The sequence below is a fragment of the Natator depressus genome, chromosome 22, assembly GCF_965152275.1.
Source record: "Natator depressus isolate rNatDep1 chromosome 22, rNatDep2.hap1, whole genome shotgun sequence".
In the NCBI taxonomy this organism is placed as follows: domain Eukaryota; kingdom Metazoa; phylum Chordata; order Testudines; family Cheloniidae; genus Natator; species Natator depressus.
Genome location: NC_134255.1, coordinates 2,331,223 through 2,355,634, shown reverse-complemented (window position 1 = coordinate 2,355,634; position 24,412 = coordinate 2,331,223). Strand labels below are relative to the sequence as shown.

The 24,412-nt window shown below is 48.0% G+C and overlaps 1 protein-coding gene across 1 annotated transcript in view; it reads right to left on the bottom strand.

Annotated features, from left to right (window-relative positions):
• Nucleotides 1–24,412, bottom strand: part of HEPACAM (hepatic and glial cell adhesion molecule) — an 87,281-nt gene that overhangs the window by 18,110 nt on the left and 44,759 nt on the right. The window contains exon 3 of the mRNA XM_074936829.1: nucleotides 12,374–12,655. Within this exon, the coding sequence (XP_074792930.1) occupies nucleotides 12,374–12,655 (282 nt within the window). The remainder of the gene's footprint in view (nucleotides 1–12,373; nucleotides 12,656–24,412) is intronic.

Below are 24,412 nucleotides of genomic sequence, written 5' to 3'. Positions count from 1 at the left end.
CTGGCAAGCAGCAGACTTCTCTGTTTTCCCGGTCAGGGCGGCAGATAGATGACTCAGTCCCCCTGAGGAGAGAATCCCCGACCACCACCACCCGCCTCCTTCTCTTGGGAGTGGTGGTCGTGGAACCCCCAACCCTAGGACAGTGCATCTCATGCCTTTCAACTGGTGGAGTCTCCTTCTGCTCCCTTCCCCCAGACGTATCATCTGGGCCACTCCCCGCAATGGTACCTGTGGAGAGAACATGAAAACGGTTACTTACCTGTATCCGCGTTGCTGGTACATGGACGTTCCCCCTTCTTCTTCTGGAGGTCACATGTTGCCAGATTTCTTCACCGTCCTCCTGTCCGCGCTGCGCAGCCTGCTCTGAATCTTCAGAACCTTGTGCCCCCTCCTGCACCCCAAACCCCTTATCTCTGGTCCCACCACAGAACCTGCACCACCAGCTGAAGCCCTCACCCCCCTCCTGCACCCCAATCCCCTGCCCCAGCCCAGAGCTCCCTCCTGCACCCTGAACCCCTCATCTCTGGCCCCACCCTAGAACCCACACCCTCAGCCGGAGCCCTCACCCCCTCCCGCACCCCAACCCCCTGCTCCAGCCTGGTGAAAGTGAGTGAGGGTGGGAGAGAGCGAGCAACGGAGGGAGGGGGGATGGAGTGAGTGGGGGTGGGGCAGGGGGAGAGGTAAAGGTGTTCGGTTTTGTGCGATTAGCGAGTTGGCAACCTTAATAGTACTGCCCACTTCTTGTTTACAATGCCACCTGAAAGTGAGAACAGGTGTTTACATGGTACTATTGTAGCCGGCATCTCAAGATATTTACATGCCAGATGCACTAAAGGATCATATGTCCCTTCATGCTTCAACCACCATTCCAGAGGTCATGCGTCCATGCCGATGACGGGTTCTGCTCGATAACGATCCATAGCAGTGCAGACCAACGCATGTTCACTTTCATCATCTGAGTCAGAGGCCACCAGCAGAAGGTTGATTTTATTTTTTGGTGGTTCAGGTTCTGTAGTTTCCGCATCAGAGTGTTGCTCTTTTAAGACTTCTGAAAGCATGCTCCACACCTCATCCCTCTCTGATTTTTGGAAGACACTTCAAATTCTTAAACCTTGGGTCGAGCGCTGTAGCTATCTTTAGAAATCTCACATTGGTACCGTCTTTGCGTTTTGTCAAATCTGCAGTGAAAGTGTTCTTAAAACGAACAACGTGTTCTGGGTCATCATCCGACACGGCTAGAACATGAAATATACTGCAGAGTGCAGGTAAAACAGAGCACAGGACCTACAATCACATTATTTTTTAATGAGCATCATCAGCATGGAAGCATGTCCTCTGGAACGGTGGCCGAAGCATGAAGGGGTATACGAATGTTTAGCATGTCTGGCACGTAAATATCTTGCAATGCCAGCTACAAAAGTGCCAGGTGAATGCCTGTTCTCACTTTCAAGTGACACTGTAAATAAGAAGAGGGCAGCATTATCTCCTGTAAATGTAAACAAACTTGTTTGTCTTAGCGACTGGCTGAACAAGAAGTAGGACTGAGTGGACTTGTAGGCTCTGAAGCTTTACATTGTTTTGTTTTTGAGTGCAGTTATGTAACAAAAAAAATCTACATTTGTAAGCTGCACTTTCACAATAAAGAGATTGCACTATGGTACTTGTATGAGGTGAATTGAAAAATACTGTTTTACAGTGCAAATATTTGTAATAAAAAATAATTATATAAAGTGAGCCCTGTGCACTGTGTATTCTGTGTTGTAATTGAAATCAGTATATTTGAAAATGTAGAAAATCATCCAAAATATTTAATAAATGCCAATTGGTATTTTATTATACAACAGTGCGATTAAAACTGCGATGAATTAATTTTTTTTGTTAATCATGTGAGTTAACTGCAATTAATCAACAGCCCTATAAATAATATATAGATCGATTATTCTCACAGCAAAATGACTGACCAAGTATTATTATTTTATCAACTACAATTGGCTAATAACACAGTAAAAGCCTCCTGATTGGTTAATAGTTTAGGCTGCTTAATAATTCAGTCACCCAGTGTTTCAATAATATGTGCTGCAAAGAGCTGCAGGAGACACATTAAAGAGCCCCTCATGGCTCCCAAGCCACAGTCCGAGTGTCCCTGGTCTATGTGCTCTAGCCCCAACGCCTTTGACTCAGAAATGGGCTCTGTGCAGAAATGCCCATGCTGCACTGACGCTCCTGCTCCTGGCAGGGCTAATCTTCTGGGCACCAGGCTGCAGGTGGCCAATTATGGCCCATGTTCATGCTGTTTCCAGTGGTGCTGGGTGCTCCTGGTTTGGTGGGTGTCCAGCTGAGCTCTGGGCCAGATGGTGGCCCCAGGACATGGTGATTTTGTTTTGCTCTGTAAAAGCCATGTTGCCGACTGATTACAAGCCCTCTGGCCAATGCTCTGGTCATATGGACACTCGCTGTAACACATGGCTACAGTCTGGGGCTGGTGTCCAGTGGACTGAAGCCCCTGGGTTCACACAGCACCTCAAGCCAGGCCTCTGCCTCTCCACCAACCAGCTTGTGCCTCACTCTCAGGAGGGGAGTGCAGAACAACTGGCCTTGAGGTGTGACCAGGGCCTCTTGCTGAGAACCGCCTGCCCCCCGCCCCCTCCGGGTTACACCAGGGGCTGAGAGTTTGAGCTGCTTACTGTGCAGGAGCATCACCGACTGGCTCAGACTCCGCATCGAGGAGCGGGAGGAAAGATCAGTGGAGCAGCAGCCAGCCACCTGAATTCAGGCCAGCCTGCAGGCTGCGTGGATGCAGGGTGGCCCCCCTGTGCCATGGCTGCTCTGAGCGCTCCAGCCAGTTGATAGGTTCCCTCTCGTTCCGCGCCTGTGACGGAACATCCCGTGCTGCTCTCAGCCCCACCTGAGCTCACCTCCAGGCCGTGCAGCAAGGACTGACAGGTGTGGGATATGCAGACTTCGCTCTGAGCAATGCACGCTGGGAGTTAGCTTTTGCAGAGTTATAAACTGTTCTGAAAACAGCTGGCTCATAAAAATGTTCCCAGAGCTAGTTACCGTGTTTGTAAGGTTCTGGGTTCCAGAGGGGTGCCAAGAGCAGGCCAGTAAGTCTAGCCGTGATGTGGAGACAGGCTGAGAGGACAAGACTACAGAGCTCAGCTGGGCAAACTTTTTCAGGAAAATAGATTATTCACTGAAAAACGCAGTTTCACAACAAATCTGATGTGAATTCACCGACTCCTTCTGGACAAAAATCTTTTTGGGGGGGCTAGAGTCACAAGGGGACTTTGGTACTGTTCACAACGCAGTAGTGGAGGAGACGCCCACTTGACAACTTTTAGCCCCGTGGTTAGGGCACGCATCTAGCATGTGGGAGACCCAGGTCCAAGTCCCCTCTTTACCTGCTGTGGAGCAGGGAGTTGAACGTGGGTCCAGCCCCCAGGCGAGCACTCTCACGGCTGGGTTCTGGGGCTCTCACACGGGCCGTTGAAGCTGTTCCACTTTGGATAAATAACTAAAGAGCCAGTTGAGCAGCTCACCTCCCAGATGAGTGCCCTAAACACCAGACCATAAAGTCATTTATTCTCTCACTCTCTCTGGCCCAGTGACTAGTTCCTGCATGGTTGAACAGCACCAAGAGGAGAGATTGAGGGAGCCCCACCTTAGAGCAGTCATTCGCCTAATGGTCAGGAAGCTCCCCGCAGTGCTTGGAAACCCACATTCAAATCCCTGCTCCGCAGAAGGGAAACCTGAATGCTGGTCTCCCACATCCCAAATGCCCTAAGACTGGAGATAGAAGTGGGGGCTTTCCAGCTGGTTTGTGATTCTAGTCCTTTAAAAATTGCCAGAAACAAAATGGTTTGTGTCAACTGAAAAGTTTCCTTGGCTCCAAAGCAGACTTTGCCAATTCACCAAAAACTTCAGAAGTTTTTGGATTTGGTTCGGATCGAACCACTTTTTTAAAAAAATATTTTTTGGACCTGCCAGTGAACTGAAAAATCAGTGCTTTGCCCAGCTCTGCTACAGAGGTTATGGGTCTGCTCATCTGCCTGTCTCAGCGATCACTAACTGGGTGTCCGCTGGGAAGCACCAAAGGCCTGATTTTCATTCGTACCTATGGCAAATATCGATCTCAGCTGAGGATGGGCTGCTCAGCTCCTCTGCACGTGTGAAACCTACGATTATAAAATTTGGGCATCAAGTTTAGGCACAAATTTTCAGGTGTTACCACAAATGTAACAGAGCATGAACTTCTCTCCTAGCCACTCTCCCCTGCAAGGGGGGACTTTCACTGTTGCCAACTCTCTCAATTTTATCTTGATAACTGATGATAATTTATTGTGATAATTGGTGCACGTCTTTGCAATAACCACAGTCTTGTAGCAGGTAAGCCTGATACCAATTGGAATGAAAAATAATATCCGTGAAGGAGTAATTCCATCTGGTGCTGCTGCTTTGCAGCTAATTCTTAGTTGAGCAAAAGCTAGGGGAGAAAACCCTGAACTAAATCCACTGCAGAGAAAGTGGCAGGTGGTTGGCACGGCAATTCAGCTCTGCCCCCTGGCATTTCCTGCAGCTGTGCTGGCTTCCAAACATCTTGGTCTTCCAAGCCTCTGGGTGCAGTCAGTGCTGCCAAGAGGAGGACTTTGACTCTAAAGCACACCTCTGTCTGCCGAGGCATCCGCACTGAACATTCAGGTAGAACGGTCACCTTCTTCAAACTTGCTTGTTGGAATGTGAGGACAATGTGCTCTGATATGCTAAATGATCTGGAGGAGGCCAGTGACCCTAGGAAGTCTGCCATCGATGTAGGCCATCTCTCTGAAACCAGACTAACTACAGGCTCTCTGCACCAGAGGCATTACACTTTCTTCTGGCACAGAAAAAGCAAACAAGACCACCGTGAACATGGGGTGGGTTTTGCAGTCAAAAATGCAGTAGTATCCCTGGCTGAATGTCCCATTGCAACATCAGAATGAATTGTACCACTAAGAATATCTGCCCCAGGAGGCTTTGCCAACATCATTAGTATATCTGCTCCATCACTCTCCAGCTTTGAAGAGAAGCACTTGTTCTATCAGCAACTTGACAGTGCCATCAGCAAGCTACCACTGGGCAAGCAACTCTGTCTAGTGAGAGACTTCAACACCTGAGTCAGCTCAGGTCACAAGATGTAGGTGCTATGCACTGGCCACCATGGAGTGGGGAAAATGAACAACAATGGGCAAAGGCTGGAGCTCTGCACCCCCGAGGACTGTGCATGACCGATACCTACTTCCAAGGCAGTCTCTTGCTGGACGGTCTTGTGGAGACACCCCAGATGTAGATGTTGGCACTGACTGAATTTAATTGTCACCTGCAGAAAACATCTACAGGATGTTCTCCAGACTCACGGTTTTCACAGTATGTGGCAAAATATGGCTTTCACTATGGAAATTCCATCATACCCAGCAAAACTGTTGCCCATGTATTAACATCAACAACACAAAAGACCAAGAAAGATGTCTCCAATTTACCGCAAATCTCCTGTAAGCTATGTCACCAGTTGCACTTCTCCTGAATGCTGATGCAGCATAAATACACTCAGAATGAACACACACATAGCTGCAACGGTAGCTTTTGGTAAAAAGACTGTAGAAGCTAAAGGCTGCTTTGCCGCATATTCTGAAGAAATGCTTCCAGTTATTGAATCAAAGTGCACAGCATATCTGCACCATGGCGGGAACTCCTCTCCTGAGAGGGGGGCTAACCGCAGAGTGGCCAAAGAACAATGCAACGAGCAGCAAGGCAATGTGCGAAATCATACTGGCTCGATCTGTGTGAGAAGACACCTCTTAGATCTCCATTCTCAATGGATGCTTGTACGTATGAGGCAATCAAGAAAGCAATAGGTCCGTCAGCCAAAAAGACTGCCTCATTCAAATCTCTTAATGGAGACATCATCATTGACGGGAGCAAACAGATGCAGTGATGGGTTGAACACTATCACGAAATCGATTCATGTGAAACCACAGTCTCTGAAGCAGCACTAAATGGAACCCCCAAGCTTCAGACCATCCAACAGCTTGATACAGAACAGTTTAAAAATAAGCTAGTGCAGCTACTCACCTTCCTAGCAGCAGGAAAGGCGGCAGAAAGAGATGGAATTCCAGCTGAAGTACTGAAACAAGGGCCGGTTGCGCTGAAACATCCACGCAATGTCTTGCTTGGCTACTGGAGGGAAGGAGGGGCACCACAAGACATGAAGGACGCCAACATCATAACATTGTATAAAGCAAAAGGAGATCGCAGTAATTGCCACCACTACTGAGGAATTTGTCTCCTCGCTGTTGCTGGCAAGGCATTTGCATAGGTCATTCTCAACACGTAAGTTCTGGCTGAACAAACATATCCACAGAGTCAGTGCAGCTTCCATGCTGGTAGATCTACTATCAACATGGTCTTCACACTAAGGCAAGAATAACGTCAAGAACAAGGAAAACCTCTCTATGTTGCCTTCCTAGATCTTACAATGGTGTTGACCTGGTCAGAAGAACAAGCCTTTTTCAACTGCCAGAGAGAACTGGTTGCCCCCCCAGTCCTCCTCAGTCAGATTCAATTCTTCCATGATGGCATGAAGGCTACACTCTAGTATTAAGGTGATCAATCTGAGAGATCAGAAATGTCCTGTAGTTTCAAACAGGGATGTGTTTTGGCACAACACTCTTTGGTCTATTCTGTCTGCTACTTTGTCATGCTTTCTCCTCTCCATACAAGATCAAATGGAAAAAACTCTTCAATATTGCACACCTAAGAGCAAACAACAAAGTCCAACACCTGCTGATAAGAGAATTTATTTTTGCCAACAATGCAGGACTCATCACACAAAGTGAAGAGGTGCTTCTACAACTTTGTAATAGCTTTTCGCTAGCTTGTGATACATTTGGACTAACCATCAGTCTAAAGAAGACAATGAATATGGCACAAGGTGTGTTGATTGCACCAGAAGTTTCAACAGCTAACACCATGCTAAAAGTGGTGCACAGGTTCTGCTATCTAAAATCAACTGTATCAGATAACTTATCTCTAGATGAAGAGTTTAAATCTCACATCAGGAAGGCAGGTCCTACCTATATTTGGCCAACTGACTAAGTGTGTGGGGGATAACAGGAAACTAACAATGAACACCCAGGTATGGGTTTGCCAGATGTGTGTTTCAAGCATGCTGCTTTATGGTGGCGAGACCTGGACCTCCAACAACAGGCATAAAGAAGACTAAACACCGTCCACAGCCATTGTCCATACTGTGCTCTAAATATTAAGTGGGAAAGCAGAGTTCCTGGCACCAAAGTAAAGCAAAATTGCCAAATCCAATCACTAATCTCAAATACAGACATCTCTGTTGCCTTGGTCTTCTGCATCAGACGGATGATGGACCCATTCCAAAGCATCTCCTGTATGGAGAACTTGTGGACGCTGCAAGGCTACTGGGCCGGCCTAGCTTGATGTTCAAGGACATTTGCAAGAGGGACTTGGAAATGTTCAAGATCTACACTACAAGCTGGGAAGATACAGCTAATAACAGGCTGCCCTGCAGCACTGCGCTATGCCAGGGAGTCAAATAGGCTGAAGAGAGGTGTTTGAGAGAGGGGAAAGCAAAGAGAGCAAAGAGAAAAGCATAGCATGCCTCAAAGAGAACGGTTGCCACTGTTTTGATATTCTTCTTAAAGCCCTAGCTCCTGGAGTCAAGTGATGACATGAGAATCTCAGCCTTCATGTTTAAATGAGTAAGTTTCTAGCTCACTCAAGGTTACTTTCTAAGGCCACGGAAAAGAGCCCAATATGTATTTTTTTTTTAAATCTCATGATTGTTTGAGCCCAGCTCATGATTTCTGAATGTTTGAGGTTGGCAATACTGCATTTTTAACATCGTGAGTGGAGGAGATTCCTCTCCTGGTGGGTGAGATGCCAGATGAGCAGCACAGAGGTCGGTGCAAGGTCATAGCATCACCTGAAAGGCTCATCTGATCTAGTGAAAAAGTTTTTCCTAATATCCAGTCTAAACCTCCCACACTGTAACTTGAGACCATTACTCCTTGTTCTGTCATCAGCTACCACTGAGAACAGTCTAGAGCCATCCTCTTTCGAACCCCCTTTCACGTAGTTGAAAGCAGCTATCAAATCCCCCTCATTCTTCCCTTCTGCAGACTAAACAATCCCAGTTCCCTCAGCCTCTCCTTGTAAGTCATGTGTTCCAGTCCCCTAATCATTTTTGTTGCCCTCCACTGGACGCTTTCCAATTTTCCACATCCTTCTTGTAGTGTGGGGCCCAAAACTGGACACAGTACTCCAGATGAGGCCTCACCAATGTTGAATAGAGGGGAACGATCACGTCCCTCGATCTGCTAGCAATGCCCCTACTTATACATCCCAAAATGCCATTGGCCTTCTTGGCAACAAGGGCACACTGTTGACTCATATCCAGCTTCTCGTCCACTGTAACCCCTAGGTCCTTTTCTGCAGAACTGCTGCCGAGCCATTCGGTCCCTAGTCTGTAGCGGTGCATGGGATTCTTCCGTCCTAACGGCAGGACTCTGCACTTGTCCTTGTTGAACCTCATCAGATTTCTTTTGGCCAAATCCTCTAATTTGTCTAGGGCCCTCTGTATCCTATCCCTACCCTCCAGCATATCTACCTCTCCTCCCAGTTTAGTGTCATCTGCAAACTTGCTGAGGGTGCAAGCCACACCATCCTCCAGATCATTTATGAAGATATTGAACAAAACCGGCCCCAGGACCGACCCTTGGGGCACTCCACTTGATACCAGCTGCCAACTAGACATGGAGCCATTGATCACTACCCATTGAGCCCGACAATCTAGCCAACTTTCTATCCACCTTATAGTCCATTCATCCAGCCCATACTTCTTTAACTTGCTGGCAAGAATACTGTGGGAGACCGTGTCAAAAGCTTTGCTAAATTCAAGGAACAACACGTCCACCGCTTTCCCTTCATCCACAGAACCAGTTATCTCGTCATAGAAGGCAATTAGATTAGTCAGGCATGACTTGCCCTTGCTGAATCCATGCTGACTGTTCCTGATCACTTTCCTCTCCTCCAAGTGCTTCAGAATTGATTCCTTGAGGACCTGCTCCATGATTTTTCTGGGGACTGAGGTGAGGCTGACTGGCCTGTAGTTCCCAGGATCCTCTTTCTTCCCTTTTTTAAAGATGGGCACTACATTAGCCTTTTTCCAGTCGTCTGGGACTTCCCCCAATCGCCATGAGTTTTCAAAGATAATGGCCAATGGCTCTGCAATCACATCCGCCAACTCCTTTAGCACTCTCGGATGCAGCGCATCCGGCCCCATGGACTTGTGCTCGTCCAGCTTTTCTAAATAGTCCCGAACCACTTCTTTCTCCACAGAGGGCTGGTCACCTCCTCCCCATGCTGTGCTGCCCAGTGCAGTGGTCTGGGAGCTGACCTTGTTCGTGAAGACAGAGGCAAAAAAAGCATTGAGTACATTAGCTTTTTCCACATCCTCTGTCACTAGGTTGCCTCCCTCATTCAATAAGGGGCCCACACTTTCCTTGACTTTCTTCTTGTTGCCAACATACCTGAAGAAACCCTTCTTGTTACTCTTAACATCTCTTGCTAGCTGCAACTCCAGGTGGGATTTGGCCTTCCTGATTACACTCTTGCATCCCCGAGCAATATTTTTATACTCCTCCCTGGTCATTTGTCCAATCTTCCACTTCTTGTAAGCTTCTTTTTTGTGGTTAAGATCAGCAAGGATTTCACTGTTAAGCCAAGCTGGTCGCCTGCCATATTTACTTATTCTTTCTACACATCGGGATGGTTTGTCCCTGTAACCTCAATAAGGATTCTTTAAAATACAGCCAGCTCTCCTCGCTCCTCCAGCCCTGACTATAAAGAGCAGCATTTCATTGGCTAGGATACTTCTGCATGAGCATCAGACCCAGAAAACCCTGGCACCCTCACATCCACCTGCAAACATTCTGCATAGGTCCAGTATTAAACCCCATTTATAACTGGAGCCTGTAATTACAAATGTGGGATAGGCTCTGGCCCCACCACCAGGCTGACACAAGGCACTGTTGGCCTGGCAGGACAGAACTGTGGCACTTTGTTACGCAGGATCCAGAGGGCATGACACAGGAAAGGGTGTCAGGGCCATGGAACTCTGCAGGCCCTTCGTCCACAGAGAGGACCAAGCAGGAGCCCCCCTCTTTGAACACTGCATTTCTCTGGCACAGGTACAATCAGGCTTTGTATCCTAGCTACAGGAACAGAAAAGAAAGGAGTTGTGACAAGCGAAGAAAGGCATCTAATTTAACTCTATTTGCCCTGCAGCTCTGAGGACAAGTTCAGCACGTCAGTGACTTTTCCCCACTTCAGAGAGTTTAAAGGCTAAAGAGGACACAGATTCCTGCCTTCTCACCCTCACTCATTTCCAGCATGGAACCAACATTTCACTCTTTGGGACCAGCTGGGTTGTTAACGTGACAGGAGAGACCTTAGCAGACTGGCTGATGTTTGGGTTTTGCATCACGGACTGGGGTGGGAACTGCACGCATTTTAGTGCTCTATTTACTTAGGGAGAAGTTTGAGTTCAGTAGCAGTACAGTGCGGGCGGTGCCCAGCAATGCAGCCTAGCCCTTTGTCTGAACGCAGTGGGAAGTGAGGGGGAGGGATAGCTCAGTGGTTTGAGCATTGGCCTGCTAAACCCAGGTTGCGAGCTCAATCCTTGAGGGGGCCATTTACAGATCGCGGGGCAAAAATCGGGGATTGGCCCTGCTTTGAGCAGGGGGCTGGATTAGATGACCTCCTGAGGTCCCTTCCAACCCTGAGATTCTATGAAGCGTGCCCCATCAGGGATACAACATTTCCCAGAAGATAGAGCCTGCAGGGCGCCTGACAGACAGTGCAAACAAAGCCCTGGATGTCTGTGAGGCTCAGATACAACAGTGATGGGTGCCACAGACCCGCCTCACGGAACTGCCTCATCAGTGCCAGGTTTGGATGGTGGCAGCAGGTGAGGCAGGGCCGCACACTGAATGTCTCTGTCCCTTTCCATGCATCTCCAACCCCCTGTCCCCAGTCTGACCTTGTCCCATGCATTCAGCCTTCCCTGCGGCCCCTGTCCCCCAATGCTGCTGGGCATCGCAGGGGAGCAGCAAGCACAGGACAGAGAGTCTACCTGCTCTCAATTCCTGTGCCCGATGCCACACTGAGCCCCATGGATCAGGAGGAGCAATTGCAGGAAGAGCCCGGCTCAGCCTCGCAGCCCTGAGCTGGAGCTCGCTCCATGATGGACTGTTCTGAGATTTCACTACTTGTCTTAACAGATGCCTGGTGAGCATGTGCAAATGGTGATTTTCAGATGCTAAATCTGGGTAGATTACATGGGGGCAGCAAATGCCATTTCCCTGACCCAAAGGCTGCTGCCCTGCCAAATTTCAAGTCCCTGCTCCAAAGCACCGTCACACTAGGGCTTCTCAAAGAAATCACATGTAGGAATTTTTTAACATGGACTGAACAACCAGTGCTAACTACTTGGGGAGTTTATAGGCTAACTTCAGCTGCAGAATGTATTATCCCAAGAGAAGATCACAGAAAGTATTTGTAAGCGTTAGTACTGAGACAGTATCATTCACTTCTCATGCACTGGGAGAGGGTAAGGATCTCTACAACACTTGTGCCTTGCACTGCGGCTGCACAGAGGGAAGGGTGAAGTGGCCATACAGTGGTCGCTTGGCACCTTCTTTCTGCCACAGGAAGGTGCTGTGTGGAGGGCAGTGGCGAGAGTGGTCTGTGCTAGGACTAAGGAATGGACCACAGGATCTCTCCAGGCAGTCAGTGTGCAGGGGCTGCAGTTCAGAGACTGGCCCAGTGGCCTCAGAAGGCTGCACTGCCATGCCATGCTCTAGCTGCAGATGGCAGGTGGATTTCACCTACACTTCACCCACACAGAATCGGAGAGTGGCTATTTCAGATACAATGAGAAGGCAAAAGCCTTCTAAAAGATCGGCCACCCCAGAGTGGGAACCTGGCCCCACACACCGTGGGCTCTGCACATGCAGATAATTACTGCTTTTATGCAACCCTGAGAAAACACAAGTAGTTATATCATTTGGTATCAGCAACTACCAATTACTCAGCCACTTCCTGTAACAATTAACTAATCTTAGTAATACAGAGCAATCACCAGTAAAGGGCTTTTCATTGGATTTAAACGTGCCCTGCCTGAAATCACCATGTTGTGTTCCCCGTGTGTGCCAGGCTGGAGAGTTTCTGCAGCACGTGGAATGGACAATGTCACCACACGAACTGTATGCCTTCCCCCCCATGTCCGCGCCGCCGGAATACTTACTATACACCGTCAGCTTTATCGGGACGCTGCGCCCGCTACTAATGGGGTTTTCTACCAGACAGCTGTAAATGTCATCATCAGACATGAGGACTCTTGTGATGGTGAGCACCTTCTGATCGTGGGAGAGAAGCAGCCGTGAGTCGTTGCTGAGGGGCTTGCCGTCCTTCAGCCAGGTGTAGGTAGGCTTTGTGCCATTCTCATGGGAGCAGTTCAGGGTGAAATACTCACTGAGCTCCAGCACGGTGGATGATGCAAGGACAACGTGAGGCTTTGAAATTGGAACTAGAAGAAAAAGAAAATAAAAACACTTCTAATGAGCACTATGAAAGAGACGGCACCTCCCCGCAGTGTTTCAACCTCTGCCCCTGCTCTAATATCTTTCCCCATTCCCAGCCTGAGGAGAAACTGGTGTAGCCAGCAGCAGAGTCCTGCTCATTGGTTGCACTTGGCCGTTTTCGGGTTCTTTGGGGTTTTCTTTCAGACTCAGTGAACGCTCTGACTTTGCTGCAGGCAGTGCCAGATGCTAAGGAGGCAGAATGTGGCAGCCCTGACGATAAAACCAACCCCCTCGACAATCAACCGTACTGCAACAAAGCCACGAAAGAGTCAGGGGGTCTGGCCATGGAGGAGCACTGAAGAAGAGTGAATCCCCTTGTCCTCCAGGCTCAAATCACTGGGACTCAGCAAACTCTGACTGCAAAGCACTGCTGAGTTTTCTAGCAGTCCTCCCATGTCAGTATTTGTTTGCACCCAGAGACCACAAAGGAGAGTGGGGCCATATGGTGCTGGGAGGTGCACAGACACATACTGGAAGAGACAGCTCCTGCCCCAAAGAGTTTACCCTCTAATAGACAAAGGGAGGGTCATTCTCTCCCCATTGTACAGATGGGACCTGAACCCAGAGAGATTAAGGGACTTGCCCAAGGTCACACCGGGAGTCTATGACAGAGCTGGGACAGAGCACAGTGCTCCGGGGTCCCAGCCCAGCACCTAAACCACAAGGATGTCCTTCCTCTCCGTGGGGGTTAGCAGGCAAGTTTGTGAGTCTCTCCCATTTTTTGTTTTATAAACCCTCGTCTCCATCTCATTCCGCCTTGAAGCTGTTTGGCCACGGCCCTCTGTCCCCAGCTGCTGCCGGGATTCCATTCACGGTGTGCTGGTAATGGCAAAAGCCCCTTGACATGTTAATCAGCCGGCTGAAATCCCAGCTCCTCGTACTCAGGGAGAGGTTTCCCCTCCCACACTTGGTGCTGGGAGGCAGTGACATTAACCAAACACTGGTCTGTGGCAGCCACAGAGGCCCCATGCCACGGCCCACCCTCCCTCAATCACCCTGTCTGACACGATGGGTGCCAGGGACAGGAGCTAAGGAAGCTCTCACTAGAGGAGGGTGCTGCCAATCCAGAGCGAGAGCGCTGCCCTACCCAAGTGGCTGGCAGGGCTGGCAGGAGGAGGCACCAGCTTAGGGGAGAGCACATCTGGGTGCTGCTGGTGGAGACAGCAGGCCCTAATACAGCCTGAAGCCAGGGCAGGGGGTTGACTCAGGGAGCAAGCCGGGCACATGGCCGCAGCCAGGCTGGGAGAGGGGCCCCATGGAGGCCTGCCCGGCACAGCCATGACGGGGCCAGATGCCTGGCAATGCAGCAGGGACCGCGATTCACACTGCAAGTCCCTGCAGCAGGAGGTGCCTAGCTTGGGGCTAACAGACCAGAGCTGGGGCTGTTTGAGCTCTAAATCAGGTTTGAGAGCGTCCCTCCGTAGCACAGGGTTTTACATTTAAAAATGACTACAAACCTGTGTGCAGCCAGTAATACAGGCAAGGACTGTGTCTTCCATTGTGTTTGTACAGCCCCTAGCACAGTGGGGCCTGATTGGGACCTATGGGCACTACCACAATCCACAGGTTAAATAACAATAGAGCTCCACAAACTGAGTAATTGCACAAATAAGCGTACGTCACTTGTTCTTAATGTGGATCAGCTCATATGGGGATCTTGCTAGCAGCTACAGCTGATCAAAATGAATTTCCATTCTGCAGGAAACTTGGACATTTCAAAATCTGTTTTCATTCCAAATTGGACTGAAAAATGTTTTCCAAATTTCCGGCAAAACAGAATTTCTGCACATTTCCAGTTTCAGAAAAATTGCATTTCAGAATTGTGAAATGTTGCTTAGACTGTTAATGGTTTGTTCATGTTTATATTTTTATTATTATTTTTACATTATTTCATAACGTCTCTGGTCGGAGAGTGTAACGATTCGTGTCCAAGTGGCAGACTATTCCATTCATTACAGCACAAACAGGAGACACTACAATCAAGAAAAAAGATAAGATGGTTCAATCTGTACCAAGTGGCAGCTGCCTGCAAGAATCTTAGACGTACATAAAATAAAAAGAACTGGATATTTCAACTGTTATGCCATAGTACGGCCTGTGAGGAGTAGTAGGAATTCATATTATGCACCGCTGCTACGGAAACGAGGAGAACCTATAAAATAAAATTGAAAACAAAAGTTTGGAAGTCCCTGAGATTAAAATGTTTGAAAATGGGAAAGAATATGGCAGACGACATGTTTTCTGCGGGGTTTTGTTGAAATTTACACATTTGACACAAACAGTATTTGGCAAACCAGCACGACCAGCAACATGCCTATTAATTGTCACAGGTCAGAGCAACTGCACCTACATTCCCACCTCTAGGGCCCACCAAGCGCACCCACCCTCGGGCTTCCAGCTCCCCAGACATCACATCTCTTGGGCAGAGCTTTGTGTTTCTCTTCCTCCTGACAGGCATATTTCCAGGCTGCACAGTCCCCTGCCTATATTGTGAGTTCCCCAGCAAGACAAACTTTCTGAGCAGGCCCGCTTTGCCTTCTCCTCAAACAGTGTAACTGCCACGGTTAAGTTAACACAGGGCTCTTTCTAAGCATAGTTATTCTTAAAGTGAAAGCATTATAGAGAAAACATGTTACAAACAGTACAAGAACCTACAAATAAACTTACCAGAGATCACCCCAGAAGGGCTCAGACAGGTAAACAGTCCTTCAAACAAAATTTTTGTGTGGCTACAAGCTCATAACTCCTTTTTCTGAGAACAAGAACACTCATGCAAAGCTTAGTCCCTCCTTTATACAGTTTGGGGTTTGATATGGGAATAGCTAAGTCCTAGACAATGGGTTTTTCCTCAGGGTGTAGTTTCCAAAGGACAGGGTTTTGCAGAACCGGAGGAGTTACATTTGCGTACGCCTCCCCCTAGAGATTTCTTGGGGAACCCACTGAATTTTAAAACTTCACCTTGTTTCAAATAGTCCTTTGAAGCTCCCAACACCTTTCAGTGTTTACATTAGTCAAGTCTCCTCCCTGGAGACGTCACACACAATCCCAGAATAATATGTGGACATTTGCATTTTCCATACAATGAACTCCTAAGATACTTCAACTTAAGTCAGTAAGGTTTGTCCAGGATATTGCAGGACATTGCCATAGCTGTCATGCTAATCACAAGACTTCTCTTGGACTGGATATAGGAAACTAAACCTTCCTGGAGGCTCCTGTGAATGATCAGTACTGAGACTAGAGATAGCACTCCGTATACCCTTTTGAAACCACCAGCTTTCCATAGTCTGATCAGGTGCGATCCTGGCCCCACTGAAGTCAGTGGGAGTTCTGAGGTCATTGGGGCCAGGATTTCACCCATATGACCGGATGGAGGACAATGGGACTCAGCAGGAAACCTTGCACTTGGTAGCGTTTGCAGTGAGGTAATGTTATTCTGACTCCTAGATGCCTAGCTGTCACCATCTTCAAGAAATAAGGTCATGCTTTTCGGTGCTCTGGAGTTGCTAGGTCCTTTGTCTCTGGCATTTCTGAAGTAGTAAATAAACTAGAAATCGAATCAAATGTTGAATAATAGAGCTCCACAGCCTGAAGGCAAACAGCACATTCGAGCACTGTTGCACAGAGCTGTCTGTGCATTTGTGTTTTGTAGAGGGCCGGGAATATCACCAAACAAACAATGAATTCTAACAAGGGTTGCTAAGGATGCTTAGCAAATGAGAATGATGAATAATGAAAAGCACTTTGCGTTTTTAGTGTAACACGTGATAAGGGCAGGAAGCTTGTCCTGCTGCAAAGCCAAACAGCTACTCCATAAGAACATATGAACGGCCACACTGGGCCAGGCCAAAGGTCCATCTAGCCCAGTATCCTGTCTTCCGACAGTGGCCGATGCCTGGTGCCCCAGAGGGAATGAACAGAACAGGGAATCATCAAATGATCTGTCACCCATTGCCAGCTTCTGGCAAACAAAGGCTAGGGACACCATCCCTGCCCATCCTGACTAATAGTCACTGATGGACCTACCCTCCATGAGTTTATCTAGTTCTTTTTTGAACCCTGTTATAGTTTTGGCCTTCACAACATCCTCTGGCAACGAGTTCCACAGGTTGACTGTGTGCTGTGTGAAGAAACACACCTCTACCCCGATATAACGCTGTCCTCGGGAGCCAAAAAATCTTCCCGTGTTATAGGTGAAACCGCGTTATATCGAACTTCCTTTGGCCTCGAGCATTTCCGTTATTAATAGTCAGCAAATCATTTTTTTCAGAACTAACACGGTGTATGCAGTAAATAAATCTGTTCTACAATGGTTAAATTGTATCTCCTTTCTTTAATTACAACAATTATTTTGTAAAATTTGCCCACGCCTAATACAGGGGTGGGCAAATTTTTTGGCCCGAGGGCCACATCAGGGTTCAAAATTGTATGGGGGGCCAGGTAGGTAAGGCTGTGCCTCCCCAAACAGCCTGGCCCCACCCCCATCCGACCCCCACCTACTTCCCGCCCCCTGACCTACCTCTCAGAACCCCCGACCCATCCAACCCCCCCCACTCCTGTCCCCTGACTACCCCCTCCAGAGATCTCCCCATCCCTAATCACCCCCAGGATCCCACCCCCTACTCAACTCCCCTGCTCCCTGTCCCGTGACTGCCCCGACCCCTATCCACACCCCGCCCCCTGACAGGCACCCCGGGACTCCCACACCCTATCTAATGCCCCCATTCCCCATCCCCTGACCGCCCCGCCCCCAGAACCTCTGAACCATCCAACCCGCCCTGCTCCCTGTCCCCTGACCGCCCTCCGAGATCCTCTGCCCCTTATCGAACCCCTCGGCTCCGGCCCAGCACCCTTAAAATGCTTCTCAGAGCAGCATGTCTGACACGCTGACACGCTGATCCCAAGAGCGCTGCTTTACCGCATTGTATGCGAACCCATGTTATATCAGGTCGCTTTATATCGGGGTAGAAGTGTACTTCCTTTTGTTTGTTTTAAACCTGCTGCCTATTCATTTCATTTGGTGACCCCTAGTTCTTGTGTTATGAGGAGTAAATAACACTTCCTTATTCACTTTCTCCACACCAGTCATGATTTTGTAGACCTCTATCATATCCCCACACAGTGGACTCTTTTCCAAGCTGAAAAGTCCCAGTCCTATTAATCTCTCCTCATATTGAAGCCGTTCCATACCCCAATCATTTTTGTTACCCTTTTCTGAACCTTTTCCAATTCCAACATATCTTTTTTTAGATGGGGAGACCACATCTGCACGCAGTATTCAAGATGTGGGCATACCGGGGATTTATATGGAGGCAACAGGATATTTTCTGTCTTATTATCTATCCCTTTCTTAATGATTCCCAACATTCTGTTCGCTTTTTTGCCTGACGCTGCACATTGAGTGGCTGTTTTCAGAGAGCTATCCACAATGACTCCAAGATCTCTTTCTTGAGCGGTAACAGCTAATTTAGACCCCATCATTTTACATGTATAGTTGGGATTATGTTTTCCAATGTGCATTACTTTGCATTTATCAACATTGAATTTCATCTGCCATTTTGTTGCCCACTAACCCAGTTTTGTGAGATCCCTTTGTAGCTCTTCATAGTCTGCCTGGGATTTAACTATCTTGAGTAGTTTTGTATCATCTGCAAATTTTGCCACCTCACTGTTTACCCTTTTTTCCAAATCATTTATGAATATATTGAATAGGACTGGCTGCAATACAGAACCCTGGGGGACATCACTATTTACCTCTCTCCATTCTGAAAAACTGACCATTTATTCCTACCCTTTGTTTCCTATCTTTTAACCAGTTACCAATCCATGAGAGGACCTTCCCTCTTATCCCATGACAGCTTACTTTGCTTAAGAGTTTTGGTCAGGGACGTTGTCAAAGGCTTTCTGAAAATCTAAGTATACTATATCCACATGCTTGTTGACCCCCTCAAAGAATTCTAGTAGATTGGTGTGGCATGATTTTCCTTTACAAAAACCATGTTGACTCTTCCCCAACAGATTATGTTTATCTATGTCAGGGGTCTCAAACTGCTGGCCCGTGGGTCATCTGTGGCCTGAGAACCTCCCCAATGTGGCCCGTGGGGCTCCAGCAATTTTGGGGCCAGGTCTCTCCTGGCAAACTAGAAGTGACATTTCAAAGGGACTTGGCAGCATATGGCCATCAAGTCGCAGGGCAATGATTCTTCTGGCGTGACTGCCTTTGGAGTACAGCATTCAGTTCTGGCCACCTTGGTACCAGAAAGACAGTGACAAGCTAGAGGGAATCCAGGGATGATCCATACTCATGATCAGAAGCCTGGCAGGTGTGAGTGAAAGATCCAAATGGGCCAAACTCACGCTTGGTGTAACTCCAATGAAATCAGGGATAGATTTGGCTTGATGTGCATAGCTTCCCTAAACAATGACTAAAAGTAGGGAGAAGGGGACATAACGGGTTGCAAGTATTTAGGACGATGTGCGAGAGCAAACCAGGAATAATGGCACTGAGCAAAAAATACGGCATGAGTAGCACAGAGCAATTCCTGGGCGGGAGCTCTGCGAGGGCCTCCTGGGGAAAAGGCAGAAGCTCCACTGCTTGGGACTCTTCAACCTAGACAGGACAGAAGACTAGAAACTCTGGGAGACAACACTGCACACTCAGGGGGATTGGTTTGTACAGCACCTAGCACAACGGGCCCCACGGTTGGCTGGCCCTTAGGCATTACCGTAATAAACATGATGGACACTAATAATAACTGAATGAATTTTTCTATCCATCACTCCTCTGACTCTCTGACATGGTGCCCGGCACGATACCTGCATTGCTTATGACACCCTCAGCCCCAGCCATTCAATTACATAGGCAAGTGCGTCACTTGCTAACTATGGCGACCTTAAATGTAGAGCCCTGCATATCCGCAGATATTTGCAGATATCCACATCCGCGGATGCAAATAGCCATGGACCATTTTTGTGGATTGCAGATCGGACGCGGATACAAATTTTGTATCTGCGCAGGGCTCTACTTAAATGACCTGGGTAGGAAGGAGAATAGTGAGGTGATAAAATTTACCAATGACAACGTTATTTAGCTTAGGCCCTGTCTACACTACACATTTAACTGGGCTTGTAACCAACCAGGGGCATTGCTGGCTCTATATATTGGTTCTGACCATTCACAAAGAGGTAATAGAGAATGGCCAGGTTTCACCCCTCCCATCCCTCTGCCAGAGGCTTTTGCTGGCCCCTGGGTGCCTTCCTGTGGTCACTATGTAAGAGTGTTATGGAACTTCCTAACCAGGGGAAGATGGTTTCACCTCACAATCTGCAGTGACCTCAAAGAGGGAGATTCCAAAGGCATGGAGAGCAGTCAGGTGCCATCTCCCATTGTAAGATATATGGGACTACCTCCTATTTATGCTATTGAACCACTCCCCCAAAGACGATAGCTGACTAGCGTGAATGACACCCTACATGAAAGCCTTGTATAGTCAACGCCCATTGTCTGCGCTTGGGCTCCAATAGCAGAAGGCTGCAAGAATCCATGTCTGTGGCAATTTCTGCCAGGAAATCCCAGGTGCCAGTTGCATCTGCAAAATTGCACAAGATAACAATGGAGTTTCAAGAAAATCCAGGTACTTGGGAGTGTTCCCATTGTGACAAGCCAGGTCCCTACAGCACAGTGCGGTGGTGATAACACCAAGAGTGACATCTGTGTGGTGCAAAGAGACCTGCAGACCATGACTGTAGGCACAAGAATGTGACTGTGGGGAAATAAAAAAGGGCTATATTTCATGCATCAAGTACCTCTGAACTACTGCTGATGTCTTACTCCTTGTCTGGCTACAGTACTGAATCTTCTTCATATCTTCTATGGCCAGAAGAAATCTGGACATGTACTAAGCAACATGTATCCATGGCCACACATCCATGTGGGTTTTGCTGGTCCTTTCAAAGCCCAAATTAATGGTGTTACATTTGCAAATGAATTGTAGCTCTGCAGTTTCTCTTTGAAGTCTGTTTTTGAAGTTTTTGTGTTGAAGGATGGCTACTTTTAAATCTGTTATAGAGTGTCCAGGGAGATTAAAGTGTTCTCCCACTGGCTTTTGTATGTTACCATTCCTGATGTCTGATTTGTGTCCATTTATCCTTTTACGTAGAGACTGGTTACATGATACAGTTCTGCAGTGACCTGGAAGCCTACTTTCGCCATCTCCGACTCAAGGAATATTTTCAACACACCACTGAACAGTGTACTGACCCACAGGAATCCTCCTGCCAACACTACAAGAAGAAGAATTCTGTGTGGACTCCTCCTGATGGTTGAAATGACAGACTGGACTTCTACAGAGAGTGCTTCCACAGACGTACACAGGCTGAAATTGTGAACAGCATCACTTGCCCCATAACCTCAGCCGTACAGAACACAATGCCATCCACAGCCTCAGAAACAACTCTGACATCATAATCAAAGGGGCTGACAAAGGAGGTGCTGTCATCATAATGAACAGGTCGGATTATGAACAGGAGGCTGCTAGGCAACTCTCCAACGCCACATTCTACAGGCCACTATCCTCCAATCCCACTGAGGAGAACCAAAAGAAACTACACCATTGGCTCAAGAAACTTCCTGCCATAGCACAGGAATAAATCTACAGAGACACACCCCTAGAGCCCCAACCAGGGGTATTCTATCTGCTACCCAAGATCCATAAACCTGGAAATCCTGGACGCCCCATCATCTCAGGCATTGGCACTCTTACAGCAGGATTATCTGGCTGTTTGGACCCTCTCTTCAAGCCCTACGCTACCAGCACTCCTAGCTATCTTCGAGACACCACCGACTTCATGAGGAAACTACAATCCATCGGTGATCTTCGTGAAAACACCATCCTAGCCACCATGGATGTAGAAGCTCTTTACACCAATATTCCATACGAGGATGGACTACAAGCCGTCAGGAACAGTATCCCTGATGAGGCCACGGCACCCCTGGTGGCTGAACTTTGTGACTTTGTCCTCATCCACAACCATTTCAGATTTGGGGACAACTTATACCTTCAAATCAGCGGCACTGCTATGGGTACCCGCATGGCCCCACAGTATGCCAACATTTTTATGGCTGACTTAGAACAACGCTTCCTCAGCTCTCATCCCCTAGCGCCCCTCCTCTACTTGCGCTACATTGATGACATCTTCATCATCTGGACCCACGGGAAGGAGGCCCTTGAAGAATTCCACCATGATTTCAACAAGTTCCACCCCACCATCAACCTCAACCTGGACCAGTCCACACAAGAGATACACTTCCTGGACACTACAGTGCAAATAAGTGATGGTCACATAAACACCACTCTATACCAGAAACCTATTGACCGCTATACTTACCTACATGCCTCCAGCTTCCATCCAGGACACATCACACGATCCATTGTCTACAGCCAAGCCCTAAGATACAACCAAATTTGCTCCAGTCCCTCAGACAAACACCTACAAGATCTTTATCTGGCATTCTTAAAACTACAATACCCACCTGGGGAAGTGAGGAAACAGATTGACAGAGCAAGACAGGTACCTAGAAGTTACCTACTACAGGACAGACCCAATGAAAATAATAACAGAACACCACTGGCCATCACATACATTCCCCAGCACATCATCAACAATCTACAACCTATCCTGGAAAATGATCCCTCACTCTCACCGACCTTGGGAGGCAGGCCAGTCCTCGCTTACAGACAGCCCCCCAACCTGAAGCAAATACTCACCAGGACCTACATACCACACCACAGAAACACTAACCCAGGAACCAATCCCTGTAACAAACCCCGTGAGGTAATAAAGAAGCTGTTTTATGCTGGCTTGGTAAATCTAAGTATTGGAATAGCCACCAGCTTTATGCGGATTGTCTGCCCCATTCTTTGCAGTTCACCCTAATTGAGTGACCACAGCTGGCTCCCCACTAGGACCCCGGTCACAGAAGGTTTGTCAAGCTGAAGTTCTCTGGGGCATTGAAGAGTGGCATGTTGATGAGATCCTGCAAACCGTGTTGTTTTGTTCCTTCTGTAAGCAACCTTTGATGCTGTTTTCCTTCTGTTTCTGTTCTTCTCTGGTACTACTTTACTCCTGGCACTGTGCCGTGTATTTCAGGTACATGGGAGGTTGCAGACCGCTACTAGTAGGTCAAGCTTCTGTACCAGATATAGACTGGCCACAGAGCTTCCCTCTCTGGTAGATACACCAGAGACTTATCTTCGATAAGATCCTTTAAAGCTCTGCCAGCAATCACTGTTGTGAGCTTACATAAGCTCCACACATCACTACCTACTGGCTGAAAAGTATAATGCAGTTTAGTATTTCATTACAGTCTCCTCCACCACGAGGCCTGCCAGCGAATCGCTCCCAGCTAGGATTGCCAGCCCTCCAGGTTTGTCCTGAGTCTCCAGGAATTAAAGATTATGTCATGTGATGAAACCTCCAGGAATACACCCAACCAAAGTCAGCAACCCGACTCCCAGCACAAGTCTCGTCCGCCTATTAAAAGGGTATCTTGGCCATGCAACACCATCTCTGTGTGTAGCGCATGTTGGACTGGCTCTGTCTCGGTGCTGCCAGTGCTACGATAAAACTGCTTGCTCTGTCTCCTATCAATCGACCTGAACTTGTAGCTGTTGCAGCTCTATAGCTGGCTCCAAATATTGGGCATGTTAGAGACCACTGCAGCGGTGCGCACAGTGCTTCTGTAAGATAAAATTAGACAAGCCAGCCATTAACACACAGGTGATCTTCCTGGCAAGGCTTGATTTATAGATTCGAGTAAATCTCTCTGCTACGCCACTGCTAACTGACTGGCATAGCGAGGAGCTGATACGGCTCACACCTTTCATCTTCATCAAAGCTTCAATCTCATGATCACTTACTCCTAGTTCTGGCCAACCACGAAGACTTAACATTTCACGTTACTTCTGTGTGATAAGAAAAGGAGTACTTGTGACACCTTAGAGACTAACCAATTTATTTAAGCATAAGCTTTCGTGAGCTACAGCTCACTTCATCGGATGCATTCCCATCCGATGAAGTGAGCTGTAGCTCACGAAAGCTTATGCTCAAATAAATTGGTTAGTCTCTAAGGGTATGTCTACACTACGGAATAAGGTCGAATTTATAGAAGTCGGTTTTTTAGAAATCGGTTTTATATATTCGAGTGTGTGTGTCCCCACAGAAGTGCATTAAGTGCATTAACTCGGCGGAGTGCTTCCACAGTACCGAGGCTAGAGTCGACTTCCGGAGCGTTGCACTGTGGGTAGCTATCCCACAGTTCCCGCAGTCTCCGCTGCCCATTGGAATTCTGGGTTGAGATCCCAATGCCTGATGGGGCTGAAACATTGTCGCGGGTGGTTCTGGGTACATATCGTCAGTCCCCCCTTCCCTCCCTCCCTCCCTCCGTGAAAGCAAGGGCAGAAAATCGTTTCGCGCCTTTTTTCCTGAGTTACCTGTGCGGACGCCATACCACGGCAAGCATGGAGCCCGCTCAGGTAACCGTCACCGTATGTCTCCTGGGTGCTGGCAGACGCGGTACTGCATTGCTACACAGCAGCAGCAACTCATTGCCTTGTGGCAGCAGATGGTACAATATGACTGGTAGCCGTCCTCGTCATGTCCGAGGTGCTCCTGGTCGCCTGTGTGAGGTCGATCAGGAGCGC